This window comes from Lutjanus erythropterus, chromosome 1, assembly GCF_056507025.1.
Source record: "Lutjanus erythropterus isolate fLutEry1 chromosome 1, fLutEry1.hap2, whole genome shotgun sequence".
NCBI classification, from domain to species: Eukaryota; Metazoa; Chordata; class Actinopteri; order Lutjaniformes; family Lutjanidae; genus Lutjanus; species Lutjanus erythropterus.
In genome coordinates, this window is record NC_139317.1 from 18,615,526 (window position 1) to 18,634,257 (window position 18,732).

The following is an 18,732-nucleotide window of genomic DNA, read 5'->3' on the forward strand; positions in this document are numbered from 1 at the left end:
AATACATAAAGATTCTGTTAGAAGCTACAAAAGTACTGAGATCTGAACGTAAAGAGACTTTGAAAGGTCTTTCTGCTGTCCTGCACATACGTGAGCTGAGTATCATAACACTCGCTTGTCCAAGGGGGAGAAAGGAAGCTCATCACAGGTTCGCCACGACCCGCGAGACGTCACCGCAGCCCCAGTTGGGCTTGCTTTGGCCCCACCCCTAAGTCCATCTCAGGTGCGGCTCAGGCTCAGTGCACAGCTCGGCATGCTGAAAGTGATAATGGCCAAAAGCGCTGGTGGAAAAGGCCCATCTGAGGACTCCCCTAGGGGTCTTGGACTGCCTGAGATTTACATAGATTAACATCTGCTTGTCTGCCAAAATTGACACTGTGTAGACTTAGCAGTGTGCTACATGTTAATTAATTAGTCAGTTTGTGTGAGTGAGCTATTAGCCAGTTCCATGAGATACTTTGCATCTTTAAAAACCCCACAGGTAACAAAAGTCAAGCCAAAGAAATGTGCATGTTTAGCATTTGTTTCTACCTATCTTTTCAGCACAGGAGCATACACACTACTCCCTCCTTCTAATCCGCGACAAAAACATGGGTCCCCAGGTCTTGCCAGGCTGAGGAACCACTAAAATGCCAAGCCTGTGACGATAAGAGGACACATTGCCATTCTGTGGCTGCAGGGACAGCTTGTGAAGTGTCTCTTCTCTGTGACCGGGGTGAGCAGGACTAAATGCAAAGTATTTTGATAAAGGAGCAGCAATCTCCTCCCACAGGTCTTCAGGTTCAGCCTCAGGACAGTCATTCAGCACAGTCTCAACCACAGAGTAGTTCTCAAAGCTGGACAGTGTGCAAGTGGAGTAGACCACCACGCCCCCTGGACGCACCGCTGACAGAGCAGACCTGCGGGGAGAAGACAAATACTGCACTTCATGGCAAGGGACTGAACGACCATTTCAAACACTGCTGGAAAGCTGGATAATATTAAGTTGCACAATAATTGCCACCCAACTAATTAATTTGCTTTTTTGCAATTTCACCAAATATGATACAGCCTCCATGTAAGTCTCTGCAGAAGAGCTGATTGCCAGCCCTTTTTTATTTAGACAAAATACACTAATTGCCTGTCAGTCTAATGTAATTCTTTGTAGCACTGCTTGTAATTGTGATTAATTGAAGTCCTTTGTCATACAGTGTTCACATCACAACTTAAAACAAAGAGAAATACAATTCCTGACCTGAACCAAAACAATGATATTATTTAGTTAGGAATTCCACTCAAATTTCAGTGTTCAGCCACGCTGCAGACATTTCTATAGGTTGCACAGGATGGGGTTACCTAAGCAGTTCAGCCTGGAGCGCAGGCAGCCTGCCTCTTTCCTTTAGTCTCTGTTCCCCCTGCTGGCTGCTGCAAGAATACAACCAACTCCTGTCATTAGAACATGGAGCATCAACTAAAACCTGCAACGGAGAGAACAAGAAATGTGTGGACTTCAGAGTCTGAGTCAGACAGTTCAAGAGAGGTAACAGCAGTGAGAGACAGCAAGGTCCAGTAGGGAAAGCAAAACCGAGAACATTTAAGCAGTTAAAGGGATAGTTCTGATTTTTAGATGTAGGGTTGTATGAGGTTCTTATCTACCAAGCTTAAGACAGGATAAACACAGGCGGCCACCGGGTCAGTATCAAAAGGTATTCTCGTGACTTAAAAAGTTCCACCTTAAAAAAATAAAAGAAAATAAACATATTTGTTTAAATGTACACCATATCTAGAATCTTTTCACTGCTTTACTTTGCCATCAGATGGCCTTTTCTACAGGCTGTTATATAAGCCAAATATCGCTCTCTCCAAACCAACCAAACTTCACAGGTGAAAGGAGGAGGAGACATTTTTTAAATATCATTCATTCATTCATTCATTCATTCATTTTGTGTAACCGCTTATTCCCGAAGGGTCGCAGGGGGCTGGAGCCTATCCCAGCTGACATTGGGCGAGAGGCGGGGTTCACCCTGGACAAGTCGCCAGTTCATCGCAGGGCTGACACATACAGACAGACAACCAATTAACCTAGCATGCATGTCTTTGGACTGTGGGAGGAAGCCAGAGAACCCAGAAAGAACCCACGCAGACACGAGGAGAACATGCAAACTCTGCACAGAAAGGCCCTGCTCCAGCCAGCTGGGGGATTTGAACTCAGGACCTTCTTCCTGTGAGGCAGCAGTGCTAACCACTGCACTTCAGACTTACACATGCACTGCGTACACAGACAAGTAAATCCACAGTTGCATGTGCATACATTGCATGCACACATACCCACACATGCATTTATGCACACATGTACACCCACATGCACATACAAATCTAAATGTCAAAGGAGTTTGTTTGGTTCAGAAAGAAAAATATTTGACATGTATAAAGGTGGATCCTTGACAGAAGAGGCTGTCTGACAAAAAGTTTAAGCGGTGAATATACTCTAAATATAGCGCACATTAAAACCAATTTTTTTAGGTTCTCCTCCTAACTTGGGGCATGCTGGCTGCCATTTACTCTGGGTAATATACTGACTATGAATAAGTACCTCACACTGCCCTGTCAAATAATCCAAACTATCCCTGTAATGTAGGAAAAAGCAGATGGATAGACAAATATTGGAGGTCTGTAAAAGAATCAAAGAACATATTATATTTTCCTCAGACAAAGTATGCTCAGTGTAGAAAAACGAGTAAAACAATGGGTGCCTCTGAAACTTTACACCTCAGCTGAGAATCTTCTCACAAATCTATCCTCTGTGCAAAGTTTACAAAGCCATATCACTCCCATAATACAGCTTGAATCTGAGCAGTCTGTTTGCACAACTAGTCTTTTACCTTGCAGTCTTTGCTCACACTGCATCCCTTTCTGCGCTTTCCTTTTTTTTTTTTCTTCTTACAATATTCTGTTCCATTATCAGTCTCTTTGATTCCTCTCAGCCATTTGTCTGCCTCTTCTTGGCTCCTATTCTGAATGAACTTTTTTTTTTCTTTTCTGCTGGGCTTATTACCTTTTGTTCAAAGGCTCGCTGCTCTCATTCATTTCTAACCATGGCCTTCAAAAAGAAGTGTGACACCTCAATTTGTTGGACACTGCAGCAAAATGCATTCAAATGCTGCCATAAACATGACTCTCCCCCACCTTGTCATATGTTCCTGCTTCACTTTGCCCAAAAGACCGTCCATCCTGTGCAGACACAATCACTCTGCTTTTTAGTGAGTGAGGCAGAAAAGACTCCAGAGTTTTGGCCAGCCAGTCCCGTCTGTGAGGATCTGGTTCATTACAGCAGAGAAGTGCTGGAACACAACACAGGGGAGCAGTACTTATTACCAGTGTCCAATGCAAACAGGCTATTCACAGCAGACTAAAATATTCCTTACATTTAACTGCAGCAACTTACATGCAAAATGTGCTTTTAATTTTACCAAAGAGGTGTTTTTGTGAAAAGCTATTTTTGCCAAACACCCCATTTCCTGGAAAAGTCGTTTAGTGTACATTAACTTATGTTTTGGGGTCATTTCTACTAATCATTAGTCCAGCTGGTCCATTAAAACAGTCTGCCAGTTGCTGCCAGGCAGTCTACTTTCCCTCACTACGCTGTTATCTGTTTTTAATGTTCTATTATTTGGCCATATTGGTCAGTTAATCTGGACTACAAGTTTTCTCTCATGAGCCATCATGAGCAGACTAACTGGATTAACTATTTAGCTAACTAGCAAACAATGTAATGTTTTGTTAATTTTTAAATGTAGCTAGCTAACAATCTATTTTTTTACTTCTTAATCTAGCTAACAAACAGTGTAACCTTTTGTTAACCTTTTTATCTAGCTAACAAACAATGTGCCATTTATTAACTTTTTACTACCTAAAAAAATAATGTAACATTTTGTACATTTTTTTATCTAGCTAGGAAACAATGTAACATTTTGTTCAGAAATACAGAGCAGTGGAAAGTTAACCACCTCGTCCCTTATGCTTACTACATCCTAACATCACTTAAATTTATTATTAATTTTTTTATTTTAACTTGGAAACCCAAGCATCTCCATATTTATTAAACAATATAATTACATTTAATTTTACAACAGGGCTAGATCTGGATTTCTTCATTTGAAACCTAGTTTTGCTAAACTCTGATTAGAACTAATCTTAAATTCATCTTTGCTGATTCAACCATTTATTAACTATATGAGTTTATAAATAAACTTTAATATTGAGTATCACAGGTACCAAATGCCAATATTTTACATTTTATTGCAAACTTGATAACTTGATGTATATAGTCAGCAGTGTGTAAGTTATATTAGCTTTCTTCTGTCCTCTACTGCCTTGTTTTAAAGACTGAACAAAATGCACAGTCTTGTACTTATTTGCATGATATACATAAAATCAAATAAAAGTTTTCAAAGTCTTTGTTTTACCTGGGGTGGCACACTGCATTATGGCTAAAGCTTTGCCACCAGGAGCTGAGCAAAGATCCAAAACCTTCTCCCCATCTCTGACTTGTAAAGCCAGCACTGGAAGCAGGGAGGCGGCATTCAGGAGGTAGTACTGCTTCAACTGGCCAGGCCTGTGGGCCTGAGAGGGAAACCGCAGTGGATGTGGGTGGATGTAACATTGTAATGAAGGACGGGGCAAAATGAGTGAAGGCTCTGACTGAAGGTCCTGACTGAGCACATGAGAGGTGCTGTCAGGTTTGAAGACATTAGGAGGGCACTTGGATATGTAGTGAGGTGGCATCAGAAAGTCTTTTTCTGCTTGGTGTTTAGAATCTGACTCTGCTGAGGGGTTATTACAAAGCAACATGGACACATCTGTTTGTGGCTGCAATTTGGAGAAGCCCTGCGATTGGAGAATCTGTGTGATGTCCGTCACAGCACTGAAGCGGTTGAGCATGACCCCATACTGCCAAGAGTGTGGGTCCACAAGTACTGATCTACAGGAGAAAAGCAAACCCAATGAAAAGAAATGGGCACAAATGCTCTTTGTGTGTAGGCTGCAATAATTATTTCAAACAACATTTACCTTGCAGACGCCCACAAGTTTCCAAGTTCCTGACTGTACTGCTGGTCAAAGCTGTCCAGTACTGGTTGACATGGAGATCTTTCTTTTTGACGCCTTTTTCTTACCTGTTACAAACAGACAAAAGTGAAAATGTTAACCCAATATAAATCCTGGCCCTGTTCAGACCTGGTATTAACATGCGTCCTGATTGATCCAATTCCGAGTGGATAGCTCTAAGTGTGAATGCATTTGAGATCTGATCTCTCAGACCACATTCAGAGGTGATCTGGGCCGCATGTGACCACATTCTTTTAGCAGTGTGAATGGAAATGTGTCCTGGGCTACACTTAACGGCCGCCTACTTATGTATGGGCTCTCTTACCTGTAACAGATGTTTGTGAACACACAAGTAACCCCAGACTCCATTACAAAGTTGTGCTAATTTGAGAGATGAAGAAATTTTCTAAACTTTGCAAAATACTGTCTACATCAAATTCTTAATTATTTGGGCCTTCTTGTTAATCTGACAAGCGTTTAAGTTGTGTCTTTCTTTGTAGAAAAAATATCATGTTTGTTTGTCCCAGTAGGCTGTGGTTAAAAATAAGTGCATTTTGTAAATGTGTTTATTTATTTAATGAGCAGTGAAGTAAAACAGCTATGGCGAATTCTTAATAACTTGTGCCTTCTTGTAAATTCAGCATTAAATGTAAAACATTAAGTTGTTTTTTTTCCCCGGTAAAAAACATTCTGTTGCTAACTGTGGGCTGATAGAAGAGTTTAGTGTGGCGCTGAACTAAAAAAGAGGAATGAATAAACCGTTAAATGGACAGTAATTGACATTCAACTTACAAAATAGTCTTTGTCTTTGAGATCCAATCACAAGTGGTCACTCAGGACACATCTGGGGACGCATTGTAAAACTAGGTGTGAACTCAGAGTACTCAGAGCTGTGCATTTGTGACTGGGTCACTGAGGACGCATGTTAATACCAGGTCGGAACACAGGCATGACATTATGCAGCACTTTGGTTAGTTTTACTGGGACATGTGCGGATTCAAAGCTGCGAGTCCTCTTCATTTTAAAATGATTTGGACCTAAATACCAAGAGTAAACACCAAGTAAATATTGACCAAATCCAAGTATCACCTGCTGAAATAATTAATTCAAGCCTTGACATTCTAATTTCCAGCCTAACAATTCACTGACCAAACCCACTGGAAGGCAACTATGTACATTATAGTTTAGGGTGGATTTTCCCTTTAAGCTCCTGAACTGAAAAACTGCTGTGTGATGTCTTGTACGATCACTACCCCTGGTGGACATGGAGTGTAAAAAGGCCTCCTGTTAGGAATTACATAGCTTAGCTGCAGGCTATATTATTCAAGTTCTTCTCAGGTTCAGTAAACTGGATATCTGTTGTTTCCTTTGTTTCCTGAAATGAAAGAAGTTATTGTCATAAAATTTATATACATGAATGTAGATTTTTTTTTCCCCTCCATGCCTTACAGCATTTAAAAATGCCACCACCATGCTTCACAGTGGGAATGGTGTGTTTGTGGTGATGTGCAGTGTTTTGTGTCAGGAAAACATAGTGTCTAGTCTGATGACCAAAAATTTCTGTTGGTCTCATCAGACCAAAGACCCTTCTTCCACTTGAACATGGAGTCTTCCACATGCCTTTGGGCGAACTCTATTTGAGATCTGCCATGAGCTTTCTTCAACAGTGGTTTTCTCTTTGCCACTCTCCCATAACGCTTTGACTGGTGAAGAGCCCATGCAACAGCTGTTGTATGCAGAATCTCCCATCTTAGCTGCTGAAGCTTTTAACTCCCTCAGAGTAGTCAAAGGTGTCTTTGTGGCCTCCTTCACTAGTCTCCTTCTAGCACGGTCACTCAGTTTGTGAGGACGGCCTGCTCTAGGCACATTTACAAACCTTCTGTATTTTGTTTTTGATTCATCACCTGAATGATACTTACCAATAACCTTTTCTTGGAGTTGCTTAGAGTGTTCTTTTGTCTTCATGGTGTAATTATAGCCAGGAATAATGATGGACCAGTGACTGGACCTTCCAGACCCAGGTGTTTATCTACTACAATTATTTGTGACACATTCACTGCACTCAGGTAATCTCCATTTCACTATTTGTGAGACTACAAGCACCAATTAGCTGGACCTCTGTTGAATTAGGTCAGCCACTTTAAAGGTGGTGAAAATTTATGCGATCACTCATTTTACATGACATATTTTTTAATGACATTACTTTGTCGAAATCTGTTTTCACTTTGACATTAAAGAGGTTTTTGTCAAAAAACTATATTGACCATGATTACATTTATAAAAGCAATAAGAGGGGAAACATCTCTTACTTATACTATACTTTTTATAGGCACTGTATATGTGTAATGTGGTATTTACAGGAACCATATGTGGTTGATAATAAATCCGACAAACTGTCTCTCACAAGGACATAAAATAAAAGCATGCTTCCACAAAAAGCATTCCCTAACGATCCTTTACCTCGTCGTTAAAGGCTCCTTTATGCTCGTTCAGTTGTAAAATAACCTCGGCTCCCGTGTGACAGTTACACGACCACAACCACCACAGAGGAGTCGACGTCAGCTTTCCAGTCTTTAGGTAACGTGTCCTCCATGAACTGTAAAACTGATGTAGCGGCAACATGTATTTAGACATTCGGTTATCTATTTTCACTGCCTAAACTACATATCCGAATAAATTTTCATTACTCTTTAATTTCTTTCACAAGCATCAGGGACGCGTCCGTCACTCAAATGCGTCCTCCCTAAACTCTGACTGTGTGTCTTGGGTTCCACCTGACACACGCCTACATGAATGTATTCGGTAGATGGTTTTAATACAATGAAATAATTTAGCAGTAAATGAGACAATCTGGATGAGTTTTAAGTTGCACCTTTTTTCCGATGTAGCTATCACACATTCAGGGTTGCAAACTTTCTTTCTTTCTTTTTTTTTTTTAAAAACAAAGTTAACTTAAAACTGATTAGGTAGCCTTAGGTAAACATAGAAAAATAAAAATACAACAGTAAATAGCTCCTACACATTTCCCATTTCAAAATTATGACAGCCAACAACCAGCAAATGGGAAGGCTGGTGACATGCCTCCCTGGAGCAAGATTTTGGTTGGAAAAGCCCGTGTTTGGTGTCCTTTGGTACATTATAATACAAAAATTGTATAATTTACCTGATCTTAATTATTGCATATTTTAGTAAGTTTTGCTACCACACTGTCAACATGTAGTGAATTACTGTCTTGTGCATTTTAGTCCACAAACTGTAAACATCTATCAATATTTACAACCACAACTATGCTTGATTGGTCAGAACTTTTGTAATTATGCAACAATCAGACAGTTTGCTTAATTGGACCATGGCAAAAGCATAAAACCTTTTTAAAGAAATTCTGATTGAAGTTTCAAAAAACAGAATAGGGGAAATAGACTGGAAAAAGATTTTCCACTTTTTTCCATACTTACCCACACCTGGATACTAAAATTAAATTGCATGGTAACAACACTGGTCCAATGAAATAATGGCCACTCATCACACAGATGTTTTTTCAAGATTTATTTTCTCTCTTGTGAGCAAACAGTTTGAAAACTACAATAAAATAAAAGCTATTAAAAAAATCATATATACATCTCTAAAATATTTCATGTGTCAATCAAGAGTTGAATGTTGTTGAAAGGCACTTCGAAAAATATTATACAAAAATATGAAACAAATTGAAGTAGAAGATCATAAATTACTATGTGCGCCTCTTAAACCGTGCAGAATATGGATAATTTGGGCTCATATATTTTTTCTCTGCAGCCATATTGGCTCTGACCCATAATGCAACAATTGTGCCCCCTTAAGTTAACTGTGGTCACATGAAATTGTTATCAGATCATTCAACCACCAACCCTGCATGCCATGCCCGCCTACCCCAGGTACTGGACAATCAGTAAGCTTACATACAGTACACATTCAAACACCAAAAAAAAAAAAGTAAACATCCACATTCACAGTTTCAGCACCAAGTATTTTTTTTAACCAAAATTTATTTTAAGGCGGTATTGCTTGGACAGATTTTGAAACCAGTTACCTTTTTAACATCTTATTTTACCTTTTTAACTATTTTTTAACTATATGAACTGAAACATTCATGAATCTATGGCAAAAATCTGAAAAAAATATCTTGATAAAATCTTAATGAAAAATCGCAGAGTTACATCCATACTGTGTAGAAATCCTGATTTAACATGTAGTGGAGGCGAGGCAGTTTTGTTTACATTTAGCTTCAGATCAGTGGTCCCTGAAAAATTGTGAGGAGTGCACACACCTTCCACACTTTGTTTATAGAGCCCATTGTGGTCATTGGTAATGTTTTATCGAAAATGCGGTATTCTTTAATTCTTCCGATGGCCCGTTCCACATGAATCCTGAGGCGATCTATTTCCTGTGTCTGCAACACCTCCATAAGCCATCTATTCAACTTTAGGGATGGTGGTGTTACAAGGCTGACATTTATGGCAGACAAAAGATTGTCGATACGGAAGCCTTCACCTGCCAATACTTCATCACCTTCCTCTAGCAAAGAGAGAATCCCAGACGACTTTGTGATGTCCTTTTCTGATACTGACCCCATGTATAAGTCACTGATGAAGGACAGTGCACCTGATGGACTTACGCCAATTAAGGACTTGAGTGTGGTCGTTTCTTTGTTGTAGGAGTAGGTTTCTGAATTCAGTACTTCTGAACTGGCTTTTTCGACATGTAACTCCGCACAGTCTAATATTACTCTTGCACGTGGGAAAGTATCTTTGACAGACCGAGGCATAAGTTCATATACTGTTTCTCGTGAAGGCCAAATAGGGATAGATCCAAGCATGTAATAAAGAAAGTTTGTCCAATTGATGCAGATTCTACCGACAGCTGCCTGAGAAACATTGAATCGAGTTGCAAGATCCTCCACTGAAAAGCCCTGCCTCACACGGCACAGAAAGAGAAAAAACTGCTCTATGAGAGGTAAGCATTGCTCTTTAAATCCCTCTCTAATGATGCATTGATCTGCTTGTTTCAGTCTCTCTTCTTCACTCCATCCTGGCATGTTTTCAGCTGTAGGTTGCAAAGCCATAAAAACAGCCATGAGTGTGTTATAATCTTTAAATCCTGTGTAGAACAAAATTTGACTATCATCACACTGAAACCGTTCAAGAAAGAATCGGTTGTTTCTTAGTTCCACAAACTCCTCCTCTTGGCATTCAATCATCTCGCAGGTTTCTTCAAGCTCTTCCTCCAGCGACATTAATGTTTGGATGTAATCATGATCTGGATATGGCAAAGCTACCTGTACTGGGCTGAAACTGCGAAGTAAAAATTGAAAGATATTTTATGTTGCATTTTGAGTAATAACTTGTATCTTCCCAACAGATGAGCAAAGTTGAAGCTCTGCAACCAATTACAATACAGATTACCTTGGTGCTGAGGATAAGTACTCTTCAGGTGCATCCTGTCCACAGGTAACAGCAACTCCATCACTGGGAAACAGCAACAGAAATTTGGCCTTTTGTTAAATTAGACCAGGGATTTTAAAAGTGGATGGTGGGCCTGGTGGTGCCAAGAGTTTCAGCAACTATGCTTTACCACTATGTGTGTTACTGTAAATAGTGCTATTTTAAGTGTGCTGTAAAATCCTTACCGTAATCACGTCTTAACATAAATTTTATTACGACATAAAGTAAAAACCCTGAGTTTTATGGCAATACACAGCACAGTGCTATTAAGCTCCAATATTAAATCCTATTAAAATGTCTTATCTGACTTATCTGCCATTAGACTTGCAAGTGATATATGACTGTACATGACATATAATACAATATGGGATCATTTTCTACTGACATGTAACTTAAATGTTAATTGTACTCAAACTGATTGATTATGAAAAGAGCTGGCAAAGAGTTTGATAATCAATTTGTGATAATGTAATTTTGCCACTCAAGTTGCCTTGAAAGAGAATGTCCTAAATGAGAATTAAAGTAGTTATTTTGACCCCAACAGTGTGCAGACTTCTCCTTTGTATTACTGACTCAATGTTTATAATGTTAACGCTGTCTGGATAGGTTTCAGAGGTGACAGACAAAAAAAGAGCAGAAAAAGTAGCTGAAATATCCGGTGGCACTTGAGAAACACAATACAACATAGATGGAGAATGACAAATGGGAGATTAACAATGTGCGGCAGACTGCAGGATGTTACTCTCTACCTTTTTAAACAACACAAGGTTTGTTGGCAGAATATTATAAGTTAAGTGAAATTTAATGTGTATACCTTGTGCTGATCACTTCACTCCAACCAGACTTGGTAGTGGACCACGCAAACACAGTTGGCACACTCCCCTCATTCAGCTTGCTTATCCCTGTTATGGTCTTTGAGAAGCAGTCGCTGGTGAAATGATCACCACATACTCTTGTGTGTTCTGTAATCTGAACAAGATAACATTTTAGGGCTGCAACTAACAGTTATTTTCATGATCGATCAATCTATCAGTTATTTTCTGAATTTGTTGATTTGGTCCATAAAATAATTTCTCAAACTCCAATATGATGTCCTCAACTGTTTTGTTTTGAACAGAAAGTTATTCAGTTTACTGAGAAGAATAGAAGAATAAGGAAACCAGAGAACATTCACATTCAAGAAGCTGAAATCAGATAATTAGGATTTTTTTTTAATTACTCAAAACAATTAATCGATTATCAAAATAGTTGATTAATTTAATAGTCAGTTAATAACTGATTAATCATTGCAGCCTCAATATTTTGATTACGTTAAAATAATTATCAGGACAGAGCCAACAGCCTCTATTTGTCTATAATACAGCTGCACTGATCAATCAATTAATCACTTATTAATTGATTATCGAATTTATCACCAAACAACTATTAATTGACAACATTACCGACTGGCTCTAGTCTATAAGCGCCAGTACCAACAACCAAATGCTAACATTTGAGTGCTAACGTTTTAACTATGGCATAAAGACATGCTATCACGCTACTGCTAGCCAGTTAGCTACCAGACTACATTAGCGACCGTCTTACCTTAAAGTTTGGACTAATGTCTCTCCTTATATTTACAAGCCACTGGCGACGGATTTGACGGTTAACAGGAAAACGGTGGAAGGTCTTATTCCCACAACCCTTCCTCTTCTTGTAGGACTTGCAACCGTCAACACAACAACTCGACATTGCTGGATATAAACAGATCTCTCTGGCTCCCTGGTATTGGCTGACCCCAGGATGAGCCACCCAGCCTCGTTTTGATATCAAGATGGCGATGTGTGTGTGTGTGTGTGTGTGTGTGTGTGTGTGTGTGTGTGTGTGTGTGTAGCGAATAACAGAATATTGAAAAGTAGAGGATTAACTTTGTTAAGATAGCGTAACTACGTGCAAAATGTTCTTCTTCGGGTTCGACAGACTAAACGCTATAATAGCGCTCGCGTATTGCTGCTCTCCACTGTTTATTATGGAGTTCAACAGCGAGATTCCGGAAGTGACGCCCTTTCCGGTGGACCACCAAGGAAAAACTTTTGAAAAAATGTGAACTGTAGTCAATGGCAAGAGACTCGCTGGATAAAACGCTCCAGGTGAGATAACGTTAAAAGGTACAACCAGTGAGATCAATGCTGATGACGTATATTGTGCGAGACGAGAAATGCAGTTAATTAAGAAGTTTTACACAAAGCTTAACTACGACAAACGTACCACAAACAGACTTTCTTCACTTGTAAAATTGTTTTAAATTTATAAACAACACATATGTGGCAGTGGCACAGCTCTCTCGCCACAGACTACCGTTCATATTTTTTCCAAATATGTAGGTTCTCTATTCTGAATATATGATAAATCATAATGTCGTAACCATCCAAGGTAGACTTACCATATGCAATGGAATCGTGAAACGGTGGTAAATGCTCCCGTCGAAGCTACAAGTCTGTATATCAACCTTGTTGATATATAAAAAAACATTTTTAGTCTACTGGGCTGTGATGTGACTATATTACTCAAACATAAGTAGAGACACTTGATCTATGCGATACATTAACTGGGACTGGGTAAATACCCTAATATAAATGTATGAGCATTTGAAATTTTACAGTTTTTTTCTAGGTGAACCAGAATGCTCGCACACCTTTTGAATTAAAATTAACCCAAAAATGGAAAACTCCCCCAGCATTTCCCATTTACAAATGCACACAAAAGACACATGATGAATTAAACATTTTACTTCTGTTGTTGGTTGCATTGTTGTTAACAAAAACATTTGATTAAATATACAATATAATGGCAAACCATCATTTAAAATGATTTGGGTTTACCAGATTTTCATACATCTGTGGGTTCACAATCTTCTAAGAAACACCAGTGAACAAGAACAGGCAACATGATAAGCTGTAATCACCATACCATTCAAGGGCATCTCAAACTGCTAATTCTTGTTAACATTGCGATGTATCCCTTTACAGTAAATGCCGAACTGGTTTACATGGCAAACAGAATAAGGAATGCAACCATCAAACAGAAAAGACCCATAGCTTCAGACAGAGCGAAGCCCAGGATGGCGTAAGAGAACAGCTGCTGCTTCAGAGAGGGGTTCCTGTTGAGATGGATAGAGACACGACAAACAGATTAGATGTACAAAATGTTCAAAGTACAACTGCTAAGACATTTCAGTGATCAGACAACCACATTCTCTTCTAGGTTCCCCATAAAGGACTTAAAGCATGTGACTAAATAATTCTATCAGTAACTGGAGAGAATTAAAGCAGCAAAAATATAAAGAATTATTTTAGTATATTTTTTACACCCTATGACATAATTCCTTTCATTTTACATTTAAAACAATTTATTGAGCATGTAGACATTTGGAATAAAGTATGTCTGTTAATTTTACAGTTAATACTGTTACTATTAACAACCATCTAATGAAAAACAACCACTAAACCTAATTAATTGTTCCATCTGTCTGACTAACTAATCAGAAATAAATTGATAGTTGCAACATGTGCAACATTCTGTCCTTGGTGGATATTAAAAATGTCCTAAGAAGACAGATGATGTAATTTACCTGGCATATCCAATAATAAGGCTACCAAACACCGTTCCAATTCCAGCTCCAGATCCAGCCACTCCCACAGTGGCAGCTCCTGCTCCAATGAACTTTGCAGCAGTGTCGATGTCACGGCTCACAGCACTGGTCTGGAATCCCCGCACCGCCACCTGCTGCTGGGAGGCTGCAATACTCTGTGGTGCCAGGAGTGAAGCAGTCTGACAACCCAAAAGTAAACAACGTTAGTAAACATTTTTATACAATGATTCATTTCTAAAGTGAATCAATTTTATTTAGATCACCTAATTGTTATGTGACATAAAATATTCTGTTTTGTATGCATCTGGCACATGATGTTCCACTGCGATCACCTATTTCCATTTATAGCCATAAAAAATAACCAGTTTGGCCATATCTGTTTGTACAACTGTTGGCATTAAAGATGCATACAGTGTTACTTTACTAGCTCTACTTCGCTCAAAATTACCATAAAATATCAACAGGGGTTTCCAACTTTTGCTGCTAAAGGTCAGTCACTTTGACCTCTGAATCTGTCTCTACTATGTACTTGATTAAGTGTGTTACGTTTTCCAAGTGGACATTAGCGCAACTTTAAAACAATTAATTGACCACAGAAAGCAGAGCTGGAATTGCATTTGTTACAATGGTGGCAAACTATGTGCAGCTAACAATTTACAACTATCCAGTCGTACTGTTCAGTAGGAAAATTTTATGCTTCATTTATCTTATAATCGTATCACCTCACCAGTCTGTTTTTGTATGTGCATGCAAAAATCCATTGCAGAATTGAGTAACTTTGTTAAGTAGATACATTAAACAATTTTATATTACGCAGCCCTGGTCCTTGTTTCGTAGGTAATTTATTAGCTGTGGATGAGATAAAACTTATAAATCTAACCCCAAGAACCTGAAATACATTAGAATGTTTCACAAATACTATACTACTGTTAAATTACCTTGGATTAAAATGTATCATGGTTTTATTTGTGTAGTCAGTCTAGTGTGAGAAACAAGGTAATGAGAATAGCAAAGGAGATGTGATAGTTTAATGGATCTGTGATAGCTTCAGAGTGCCTCAAATCTGTGGACACTCAAAGTCAATACATCAGTTATGAGTATAAGTACAGACTGATGCTTACATCTGCTTTCCTGGCATCTGAGACTACTGCTGCAGAGAGTGGTCTGTACAGAGCCCGGGATCCAGCACGGACCTGTAACAAGAAAAAAACAAACAAACAAAAAAAGACATTTAGCTAACACAGCCATGTTCTGATTAGATGTTACCAGTATGCTGTTTTGAAAATTAGGAGTGTCATGATATACTGTTACTGAGGATAATTGTGATATTAAGAAATACTGATATCATGTTAATACACGTGACAATATGTAAATAATCCAGAGCCTCTTAAACATACTGTATGCTCTTGAATCATGTCAGTTTCACTACCCATTAAGTGTAACTGCCCCTTTTGTACGCTTTTGTACAATTATGGTTACAGATTCTCTCCACTTCCCTACACTCATATTTTGAATGCAATTCTTTTGCCAAAAAGAGCTGAAAACACAATGAACAGTCGCATAAGCAATAAGCATCAGCCACCAGCCAAATGCTGGTAAAATATACAAGTGGCTGGTAGATTTGCTTCCAGCACCACCAAAAAAAGCATGGTAATCAAGTGAGTGGCTGCTAAAATTTGCAATATTCACTAGCCATTTGGCCACTGAACAAAAAATTTTGCACTCTGTCTATGGTGACATTCTACTTAAAAATCCAGCAGTGACAACACTTGAGCTGCAAGTAACAATTATTTTCATAATCAGTTCATTCATGATTACTTTCGTGATTGATCAATTAATTATTTAGTCCATAAAGTTACTTCTCAAAGCCAAAGAGGACATCCTCAACTGTCCTGTTTTGTTTCCACAAACCAAAGATAGTCAGTTTACTGTCATACAGAGGATCAAAGAAACCAGAAATCAGTCATATCTAAGAAGCTGAATCACAGATTATTTTTCTTAAAAAAAATCACCCCCAAAATTTAATAGTTAATGACAATTAACTTAATCGTAAATTAACAATGGATTTATCACTGCAGTTCTAGACAACACTAACAGTGTCTTTTACAGGGTTTATATTTGTATTAACTCTGCTCAAACAGCTCTGATTTCAATGAGCCACAGTATAGCCTTTAAAAAAATCCTTCAAATTTGGATAATGCTGATTGATATAAGCTTAAGAACGTAGATAAACAGTCTGACCCAGGGACACGGTGGACAGGCTGAGGTTTGTCCTGATACTGATCAAAACTAGGACGTCCTTGCAGGTGTCTGAACGCTAGCTGACTTTGGCGGAGGGTCACAGACGGCTACATAACTGAGTAACGCTGTTAGCAGGCTACATTATAGCTGCTAGTTGTTAGCCCTGTACATAGACTAGCAGCTTTCTGCAGACCAGCAACAGGCGGGGTACAAGACACGGGCTTAATACTTAGTAAGTCTTATCTTCATTCATTCATGTGGACTCACCAGAGAGGGCGTGGAGACGAACTTAGCACAGGCATACATTACGACGGGACGTGGTGGTCAGGTCAACCAAAGGAGCTGGAGCTGATTCACTGTCAACTGACTGTGGAAATAAATATACGAAACATAACACAGAATAACTTCACTTAGTTGAATTCGTAACGAGTTCTCTAAATAAGAAAGTACAAAATGTGCAAAGTTAAGTAGACACACACAGAGAAGTAAGGTCAAGATTAGCTACAAACCGAACAACGTCGCTAAAAACGAGCTAGTAGGAAAAGCTAAAGAGCTGAGCAGTGCTGTGGTCAACAGAGCTACAAACATGCACGGTTACACACAAGTGTCACTGTTATTTATTTAACTCAAATGCAGTTTGTTACAGAGGAGGTTAGCTCTCACCGGTGTGTAGTAGAGGTCGAAGACGTGAGAGGGTTGCGCATGCGCAGCGTCACATGAAACGGTTGACTTCCGGTTTCCTGATGTGGGAGCCAGTACCCAGCAGTCTAGATGGATCATCAAGGTAAAGCAGCGTAGTTAAAGCTTCTCCAGGCTTACACGAAATTTAGTTGTTAGCTACAACCATTTGAACAAACGATTATATGCATATACACATTCATATAATTGAATACCACACAATGACTGCCTCCAAAATTACCCAAACATTAAATCAACACGTTTGGCAAGCATATTCCTCATAAAGGTAATTTACTGTGTATTGTTATATTTGTCATGCAGAAAGTGTCAGTAAGCATTTGGAAGTTATATGACCAAATGTAAATATTTTTTATTGTAGAGCTGGCCGATTGCTGAATTAAGCAGGTTTACATTAACCTACTGCATATAAATTGTTAATGGGGTATATGTCACCAGAAATTACAGTGTGGAAATGCCAAACTAGATTTTATGAAATTTGAAAACGGTGCCACCTTTACATAATTTCAGAAAGAGCTGACAAATTGAGTTTTCAAGTGATGTTCAACTCAGTATGTTTGCTGGTCACAATAAAAATAAAAATATCACAAATCTATCTAAGGATTGTTATTAATGTTTTTTGTTTAAAGAAATTACTAGCTGCCAATATATAGGTTTTTTTTAAAACTCCCAAATACATATATATAAACATCAGCCTAAAAAATATCCATAATTGGTCATGCTATAATCTTAGTAAATTCGATTTTAAGAATTATGTACTCTTATTGAATTTGAATATTATCAGCTGTGATGGCCTTGGCTGTTACATCCGGATTATTTCAAGGAAGGTAGAAGTGATGTGTATATGTATCACTCACACAATTCATTTTATTGTATGTAATATATTGTTATTTTATTATATGAACAACCAGAGATGACAAAAGGACACAGATTTTGCAGTGGACATTGTATGCAGTCCACAATAGCAGTGATCAGTCAACTACAACCACACTGACTAAGCCCTTAAGATATCAAATCAAATCAAGTTGAATTGTCACATATACAATTATATGTAGTATAATATATAGTCAAATCCTTAAGTACCTAGGAACAAAACACATCTAACAGATAGACAGATAGATAGAGAGAGAGAGAGAGAGACAGAGAGAGAGAGAGAGAGAGAGATTATATGTTTTTGGTTCAGGACTGTTTTAGCCTTCAGGCAGCAGTAATGTCTCCCTGACCAGAGCAGAGAGAACAGTCTGTTGTCCCTTGAGAGACATCTTGATGTCCCTTAGGTATCTGGTATTGTAGAGACCAGGGCACAGCTGATCCTGAGGTGAAGGTAGTTCCTGTCCTGCTTCCTCCTAAAGTCCACCATCAGCTTCTTAATCATGCAGACATTCAGTGAGGGTGTTCTCATGCCCCCAGTTGTCCAGGTGAGTCACTTCCTCCAGATATGCCATCTCATCGTTACCAGAGATCAGGCCCACCACTTCTGTGTCATCCACAAACCTGATGACCGGCATAGAGTCAGACAGGCCACACAGTTGGGTGTTTGCAGTGTGAACAGCAAGGATTGAGATGTATTTTTCGTGTCACATGTTACTTGGCAATGACCTA

General features: G+C 38.8%; 3 protein-coding genes across 4 annotated transcripts; all 3 read right to left on the reverse strand.

Annotated features, from left to right (window-relative positions):
• Positions 1-275: 275 nt before the first annotated feature.
• On the reverse strand, positions 276-7,949 carry nsun3 (NOP2/Sun RNA methyltransferase 3). The gene is made up of 6 exons (XM_084715579.1): positions 7,546-7,949; positions 5,050-5,153; positions 4,446-4,960; positions 3,166-3,320; positions 1,336-1,457; positions 276-899 (listed from the first exon to the last, which is right to left on the reverse strand). The coding sequence occupies exons 1-6, from the start codon at positions 7,717-7,719 to the stop codon at positions 560-562; spliced, it is 1,410 nt and encodes a 469-aa protein (XP_084571705.1). The 5' UTR covers positions 7,720-7,949; the 3' UTR covers positions 276-559.
• Positions 7,950-8,939: 990 nt separating this feature from the next.
• On the reverse strand, positions 8,940-11,899 carry LOC146332805 (uncharacterized). The gene has a single exon (XM_084715589.1). The coding sequence runs from the start codon at positions 10,352-10,354 to the stop codon at positions 9,347-9,349; it is 1,008 nt and encodes a 335-aa protein (XP_084571715.1). The 5' UTR covers positions 10,355-11,899; the 3' UTR covers positions 8,940-9,346.
• A 1,416-nt stretch (positions 11,900-13,315) lies between these two features.
• On the reverse strand, positions 13,316-17,163 carry LOC146332806 (ATP synthase F(0) complex subunit C3, mitochondrial-like). Of its 2 annotated transcripts, none has more exons than XM_084715601.1 (5): positions 17,098-17,163; positions 16,702-16,801; positions 15,315-15,386; positions 14,173-14,372; positions 13,316-13,701 (listed from the first exon to the last, which is right to left on the reverse strand). In XM_084715601.1, exons 2-5 carry the CDS (start codon positions 16,738-16,740, stop codon positions 13,587-13,589), a joined length of 426 nt encoding a protein of 141 aa, XP_084571727.1. In that variant the 5' UTR covers positions 16,741-16,801; positions 17,098-17,163; the 3' UTR covers positions 13,316-13,586. The 2 variants fall into 2 exon arrangements, with proteins under 2 accessions (XP_084571727.1, XP_084571737.1); XM_084715611.1 differs by lacking the exon at positions 17,098-17,163 and adding an exon at positions 16,944-17,090.
• Between the last annotated feature and the right edge of the window lie 1,569 nt (positions 17,164-18,732).

Excerpts from the sequence above, each read along its gene's own strand:
- LOC146332806 (XM_084715601.1), bottom strand. The coding sequence starts at position 16,740 with ATGTATGCCTGTGCTAAGTTCGTCTCCACGCCCTCTCTG. Across the intron at positions 14,373-15,314 it reads CAGATGCCAGGAAAGCAGAT|ACTGCTTCACTCCTGGCACC; the intron begins GTAAGCATCAGT and ends TTGGGTTGTCAG. Across the intron at positions 13,702-14,172 it reads CTTATTATTGGATATGCCAG|GAACCCCTCTCTGAAGCAGC; the intron begins GTAAATTACATC and ends CCATCTCAACAG.
- LOC146332805 (XM_084715589.1), bottom strand. The coding sequence starts at position 10,354 with ATGTCGCTGGAGGAAGAGCTTGAAGAAACCTGCGAGATGATTGAATGC.
- nsun3 (XM_084715579.1), bottom strand. The coding sequence starts at position 7,719 with ATGTCTAAATACATGTTGCCGCTACATCAGTTTTACAGTTCATGGAGG. Across the intron at positions 5,154-7,545 it reads AAGGAGCCTTTAACGACGAG|GTAAGAAAAAGGCGTCAAAA; the intron begins GTAAAGGATCGT and ends TGTTTGTAACAG. Across the intron at positions 4,961-5,049 it reads AACTTGTGGGCGTCTGCAAG|ATCAGTACTTGTGGACCCAC; the intron begins GTAAATGTTGTT and ends TTTCTCCTGTAG.